The 7,564-nt window shown below is 43.4% G+C and overlaps 1 protein-coding gene across 1 annotated transcript; it reads left to right on the top strand.

Annotated features, from left to right (window-relative positions):
- The first annotated feature begins 6,088 nt into the window (after positions 1 to 6,088).
- Positions 6,089 to 6,986, top strand: LOC125366722 (complement component 1 Q subcomponent-binding protein, mitochondrial-like). The gene is given in 2 exon segments (XM_048367412.1): positions 6,089 to 6,577; positions 6,580 to 6,986. Coding segments are annotated over 2 exon segments (852 nt in total). The 3' UTR covers positions 6,943 to 6,986.
- The last annotated feature ends 578 nt before the right edge of the window (positions 6,987 to 7,564 follow it).

Genomic DNA, 7,564 nt, shown 5'->3' with positions numbered 1-7,564 from the left:
GAAAAATAACTTTAACCATTCCAAACAATTTATAACAAACTTAAATAAGACTACTGAAATGGATCCTTGGGCTAAAACAGCGCAGGTATGAAGAATGGTGAGAGCCAGGTGCGGGTGGCTACCACCCGTGGGCCTTGTTACTTGGGAGGCTGAGATCCAAAGATCCCTGTCTATTTGTCAATAAAGTATTTTGAAATAGAAATCATAGTTTAATAGCAAAATATTTTAAAATCATCATAGAGTATAAATTCTTGCTTTTCTATGAATAATAACTACACATACCTCTCATTAATAGTGAATATTAAAATCCCCGCCAAGAATATTTGCATGCAGTTTAACCAGTTACTTCTCTCCTCAATGTGAGGACTGACAGATGAACAATCTCAGATATGTTCTTTACTAAATAATTTAGTTTGGGTTTGAAAAAAAGTGTCCATTTACTTACTAAATTGACAAAACGTTGCTAAGTTTAATGAGTTACCATGATGAATGCACGAACTTTATAAAGTGTATGCTTTGTTCACTTTCCAAATGGTTGTCAAAATATTAAATTTTTTTCACAAACATAACATTTAAGGTTCTTTAATAATATTAAATATTGGGGCTGGGGATATGGCCTAGTGGCAAGAGAGCTTGCCTCGTATACATGAGGCCCTGGGTTCAATTCCCCAGCACCACATATACAGAAAACGGCCAGAAGTGCCGCTGTGGCTCAAGTGGCAGAGTGCTAGCCTTGAGAAAAAGGAAGCCAGGGACAGTGCTCAGGCCCTGAGTTCAAGGCCCACGACTGGCCAAAAAAAAAAAAAAGATTTAAAAAAATATTAAATATTAAAGGTGCTTTAATAAGCCCTGGAATTTTTCTTGATAAACGTGTGCAGTAATATGAAAAATGAAACTGTTATGCTTTCTAAAATTCATGCAACAAAATTAGTGAGCCAGCTCATGACAGATTATGAACACCTTGCCTGGAATGCCTCCTGTGGAAACAAAGACCAAGGAGCAGCTTCTCTGGTCGTGATTCACACTTGTGCAGTGGCCAAAGTGCCGTGTGCCTGGATGCATGGAAGGAAGAGATGGACCTTTCACCAAAGAAGGCAAACTCCTGTTTGTGTAAAGCCTTGTTGAGCTTTGTTACTTTCTATAAAAAACCGTCATCAGACTCTTGAAAAATGCCTTATTTATTTGTCAAGGATTCAAAATAAAGAATTATTGGGAAGATTAAATTCGACTGTGTATGTAAAATATATTTGCCATTTTTCAAAGCACCATACACATCTGATGTTTGACACATAGGGTGTTGAGTAACTGCATACCCAATGCATGCAATGATCACTTCACAGATAAGACAGATAAATCATCTCTGACTGAAATGGAATTATTTTCTCATATTTATTTTTAATTGTTATTAATATATATTAATTGTAGATATTAATAATGTGGCCTGGAGCCTGTTGCTGGTGGCTCATGCCTACAATGTCAGCGACTCAGAAGGGTAAGTTCTGAGGATCACGACCTAAAGCCAGCCCCGGCAGGAAAGTCCATAAGACCGTTGTCTCCAATTAAACATCAATAATTCAGAAATGGAGCTGTGGTTCAAATGGTAGAGTGCTAGCCTTGCGCAACAAAGGTTCAGGGGCAGAGCTCAGGCCCTGAGACCCAGCCCAAGCACAAGCCAAGCACACAGAATGCAGTGGCCAAACCTAGTCACCCCTTATTCAGCCTCTTTTCGTACCCCCCCGTTTTGCAGCCTGGGTCACCACTGTCCTATGGGCTGAGGATTATTTCCAGCTCTCTCAGGCACAAAGAGTATGTGGTCCTCATCTCTGTGTCTGGCTTCTCCCAGGAAACAGAATCCTGCCCCTCATTGGCTGCAAAGGTCAGATGTCCTTCTGCTTTATGGAGGAATAGCATTCCGTTGTACATGTTCACAAAACCTTACCCACTAATGTTCTGGTGAGCACCAAGGTGGGTTCCCTGTCTCAGCTACTATGGACAATGACAAGAATCCACGTCATGGTGCTCTCTTTCTGTCACGCTGATTTTGTGTCACGTAAGTATGGCTGGATCTCAAGAAATTCTGCTTGAGATGTTAGGAGATACTCCACCCTGCATGGTAGCCGACATTCCTCACTCTCCCATAGAGTCCTGGGAGAAGCCCTTTTCCTGTCCAGCTCATTACTTGTGTTTGATTACAGTCCTGACCCAGGCACCGCAAAGGCTCACTTCGGTTATGATTTGCATTTCACTTAGGGCTGAGCTATAGCAAGTAATATCATTGCTTTTTTTATTGCTTCTTAAATTCCATATGTATGTGGATATCAATCTTAGTTCTGGTGAACACTCTTCAAGTTTTCCTCCTACTTGTGGGTCATGTCATCACTTTGTCATTTCTGTTCCTTCCTATGTGGAAGCTTCAGGCCATCTTCACATATTTATATATGTATAGGTATAGGTCTGTTTGTATACACACATATTTTATATATAACAAGTTCCTTTAACAAGCATAATTGGAAAATTTAGACAATGAAATTATGTCTTTCTTTTATCAACAAAGTGAATGAACTCGAAATAATCGTGGTAAGCCAAATGAGATACACAGAGGCAAATAGGTGATTCATTGCACATGCAGAAGTTATATTTAAAGAGTGACAGAGAGAGAGACAGAGAGAGAAAATTTTTTTTTTTTTTTTGGCCAGTCCTGGGCTTTGGACTCAGGGCCTGAGCACTGTCCCTGGCTTCTTCCCGCTCAAGGCTAGCACTCTGTCACGTGAGCCACAGCGCCTCTTCTGGCCATTTTCTGTATATGTGGTGCTGGGGAATCGAACCTAGGGCCTCGTGTATCCGAGGCAGGCACTCTTGCCACTAGGCTATATCCCCAGCCCCCACAGAGAAATTTTAAGTTGATGATTGTTTGCAATATTAGAAGGGAAAGCAAAGATCTATTAACATTGCTTTAAAAATGATGGGAGTTAAGAACACATAATAGAGGACACAGGGCTTATCAAAGTGCATCATATATTTGTATGGAAATATGACAATACACTCTTTATATAATTAATACACAGTAATAGAAAAATCCAAAGAATAAGAGAAAACAGTCCTAAGTTTAACTTTCTCTTTGCCATGAGGACTAACACAATATAATGTTTTGCAAAACTTGGAGCAATGAAAATAGGCTTGTGATTGGCATGCTTTAGAGTCACAGACCTACATTACACAGGTTGTGTCAGAGTGGATCTGTGACACAGAAGCCCCCTCAGTCCTGTCTGTTGTACACAGAGTAGAATCCTCTGGCCTGAGCACTGGGAACTCCACTCAAGGGAGGTCGGCTGGAACCAGGCCAGATGGCCATTCATTCCAACCGTTCTGACTTCCATCCATCTAACCTAACTACAAGCTGGAGAAAACTGTGTTGTTTTCCTCCTGCAGCAAAGAGAAAGGGGAGAGGAGAAAGGGGGGATGAGGAGAGAGGAATTGAGGAAAGAAAGAAGGAGAAAGGATGGAGGAAAGGAAGGAAGGAAGGAAGGAAAGAAGGAAGGAAGGAAGGAAGGACAATACGAACAATCTTAACTATAAAAATGTTATATCTTCACTTGGCTTTGAAAACCTGATGTGGCTGCATGTTACAGATACGGTCAGAACAAGGGTGAACCCAAGCACAAATATTATCCACCTGTTAAAAGTGTGACTCTGGGGGCTGGGGATATGGCCTAGTGGCAAGAGTGCCTGCCTCGGATACACGAGGCCCTGGGTTCGATTCCCCAGCACCACATATACAGAAAACGGCCAGAAGCGGCGCTGTGGCTCAAGTGGCAGAGTGCTAGTCTTGAGCAAAAAGAAGCCAGGGACAGTGCTCAGGCCCTGAGTCCAAGGCCCAGGACTGGCAAAAAAAAAAAAAAAAAAAAAGTGTGACTCTGGCTGGGGATATAGCCTAGTGGCAAGAGTGCCTGCCTCGGATACACGAGGCCCTAGGTTCAATTCCCCAGCACCACATATACAGAAAACGGCCAGAAGCAGCGCTGCGGCTCAAGTGGCAGAGTGCTAGCCTTGAGCGGGAAGAAGCCAGGGACAGTGCTCAGGCCCTGAGTCCAAGGCCCAGGACTGGCTAAAAAAAAAAAAAAAAAATGTGACTCGTCCATGAGAAAGAATATCATAACATCGCTGATAAAGAAATGAATAGACATAGAAAAGGTCATGTTAGGCGGTGTAGGTCAGGCTCAGGGAGACAAAGGACATGCCTGCCTTCTCCTACATGGAATCTAGAACTAACTTACAAATACCCACGTGAGGACGTGCGGGGTTGTGTTCAGGTGTACTCAGATTGATTAACCCAAGTATGGCATTTGTGGAGGAGAAGGCGAAGCCATAATTCCTGGGCATGGAAAGGCTAGCTCGTGAGCTCTGTGGGGGGGGGGGGGGCATGGGGGGGGGCGCCGGAGGAGAGTGCAGTCACAACGTTCAGTGCACACGTGTGAGCGTGCCACCGTGGGCACGCGGGATGAGCAGGTGGGGGAGTTGGGGAGCCACTGAAGAAGAGCTTGCTACTCGTGAACAGACGTGCTGCACTACAACCTCTTCCTACAACTGCTTGAGGATGGTTTAAATTAAGAACTACTGTGATCTCCTTCATGTGTCCCCGTGTGGTGACTGCGCTTTGCAGGGTGGCTGGGGTGGCTTCTACCTCCCTGGGGCATCTGGAAGGTAAGTGGTGATTTGAGATTTGGCTGGTGCTTCCTCTTCTCCTGGTGAACGGCAGGGGAGATGACGCTTTCCTCCTCTGCTGCCCCCCCAAGGCCACTGTCCCCCAGCTCCTGGCTCCCAAGGTCTCTCCACTTGCAATGCAGCGACTCGCTCAGAATAAACCATTCACAAGGACCACTTCATGTCTTTTCTAGATAATAAAGGAGGAATTTGGACAGACAAGGTTTCAAAAAACACTTTTTTAAATTTTTTATGATTCCTTAAATTCACATGATAGGCACCCAGGGTGCCTCCATTACAGAGCGGCTGATTTGAAAGGGAAATTCCCCTCCGTGAGATGCTAAGCGGGATGAAAGCTTCTCCAGGGGTTGCTATGGTAATGCGTGCCTCACCTAGTCCCATAATTTCCCTATGTGTATTGGTTTTTCTGAAAACTTCCTATAGCATATGCCACATTCTGTTAAAAATTACTCACGCATGTGGAATGAATTAACTTCATTTACCAACACATATGATTAAGACTGAGAAGGGCTTAAGCTCGTTGACATTAGTGTGGAAAAAAGATCTGGCATTTTTAGCTATGTACACTTTGACATGAGGTAGATTTTTAAAATTTTGTTTCATTTATTTCTGTTAAGTGTACCTCACTGTGACTGTAAAGGTGATATAGAGGGGTTACAGCTACATAAGTCAGGCAATGAGTACATTTCTTTTCCAACAGTGTCGCCTTCTTCCCTGTTTTCTCTCATTTGCCACCAGTAAAGATTCAAAACTGGGTGTTTCACAGGTTTGTTTCAGTCCCCTCATGGGTGTTTACTCAGACGAGCTGAAGGGGATGTTTGAAAAGCAGGTTCACTACCACAGGGCAATCTTGGTGCTTTTTCTTCTTCTGTTCCTGCCTCCTTCCCACTACCTATGTGAGTTTGTATGCTGTAACTATCTATCTTATCTATCTGCTCATCTATCAATGATCTATCTATCCACCTTCTGTCTATCATCTATCTTCTCTATATCATCTGTCTATCATGTATCTTCATACATGTGAATAAAACCTGTTTCAGATGGGCATAGTATCATGCATATAATCCCAGTTACCTGCTAGTCACAGATACAGGAATTGAAGTACCAGGACAGCCTGTACAAAAGGGAATGAGACCCTACCTCAATACAAGGCCAACATGGTGATTTGTCTCCGTAATACTCATTGCTCAAGTGGCAGAAATAAGAAAAGTGCAAGGCATGGCTAAGTCAAAGCATCATCAACTTAAAAGTCCATTCCCAGTAACACACACACACACACACACACACACACACACACACACACACAAATCCATTCAATTACTCTAAAAACATGGTAGGTAAGCACGTGCTGGCCTCCTGCTCCGACATGCTTCCTCTGCTGTACTTGGTACCCCGAGCCCTGGGCACCTCGGTCAGTGGCCTGCATGCCTTGCCCGCGCTGCAGCTCCGGCAGCTGCTGCAGCCCGCGGTCCGGCCGTGCTTGCGGCCTTTCGGGCTGCTCCGTGTGCGTGCAGCGGTGGGGCAGCTGTTCAGCTTCCTCCGGGCCCTGGAGCCCTGCGCCTGTGGCTGTGACACTCTGCACACCGAAGGAGACAAAGCTTTTGTTGAATTCTTGACTGATGAAATTAAGGAAGAAAAGAAAATCAAGAAGCACAAATCCCTACCCAAGATGTCTGGAGGTTGGGAGCTGGAAGTGAATGGAACAGAGGCTAAATTAATTTGGAAAGTTTCTGGAGAAAAGATCGCTGTCACTTTCAACATTAACAACAGCATCCCACCAACATTTGACAGTGAGGAGGAGGCCACACAAGGGCAGAAAGTTGAAGAACAAGAGCCGGAATTGACATCAACTCCCAATTGACATCAACTCCCAATTTCGTGGTTGAAGTTACAAACAGTGATGGCAAGAAGGCCCTGGCACTGGACTGTCACTATCCAGAGGATGAGATTGGACAAGAGGAGGAGGCTGAGAGTGACATTTTCTCCATCAAGGAAGTTAGCTTTCAGGCCACTGGTGACTCTGAATGGAAGGATACAAATTACACACTCAACACAGATTCCCTGGACTGGGCCTTGTATGACCATCTGATGGATTTTCTTGCGGACCGAGGAGTGGACAACACTTTCGCAGATGAGCTGGTGGAGCTCAGCACAGCCCTGGAGCACCAGGAGTACATCACCTTTCTTGAAGACCTCGAGAGTTTTGTCAAGAGCCAGTAGCACTGTGAGAGACAGCAAAGGCCTTAATTTTACAGCTACTTTTGGCCAGTAAACAAAACTACCCTGACAATCGAATCGTGCTTTTCAAATGGTTATCATCCTAATATCATGGGGGAAAAATGGCAAGTTTAAATTATTGATCCTGCACTCACGTTTACTATTCATCCCATATTTTTTTCTGTACAAATTTATGTCTGGATTTTTGTATAACCTGATAGACAATAAAATTGTTTTATCTCCTCCAAAAAAACAAAACAAAATAAAAAACATGGTAGGTAAAAGAACTATTCACAAATATCAGTAGAGAAGAAAGTTAATTTACTGATTACTGATTACATAAAAGTATTTGAATGTAATAATTATATGTGTATATTTACTCCAATGATAGTATATCTAATGTCCTCTTTGATATTTTCAGTTAGCCGCACAAGATTTCATTTTGACATGTCCATATATTAATACAATGTAAGCTATCCCTCCTAATGTGATTTTCTTAGGACAGTCTCGCTGGCATCCCACATTGGCTTCAGATTTGCACTTTATCTCCCTCTTGCTCTACCAAACTGAGCAACTTGGGAACGTTTACTCATAAGTTTATAATTGTTTGTATTCTTCCAGAAGT

Source organism: Perognathus longimembris, chromosome 18 (genome assembly GCF_023159225.1).
Source record: "Perognathus longimembris pacificus isolate PPM17 chromosome 18, ASM2315922v1, whole genome shotgun sequence".
NCBI lineage: Eukaryota > Metazoa > Chordata > Mammalia > Rodentia > Heteromyidae > Perognathus > Perognathus longimembris.
The sequence above is the reverse complement of the archived record's forward strand: the minus strand, read 5'-3'. Positions and strand labels throughout refer to the sequence as shown.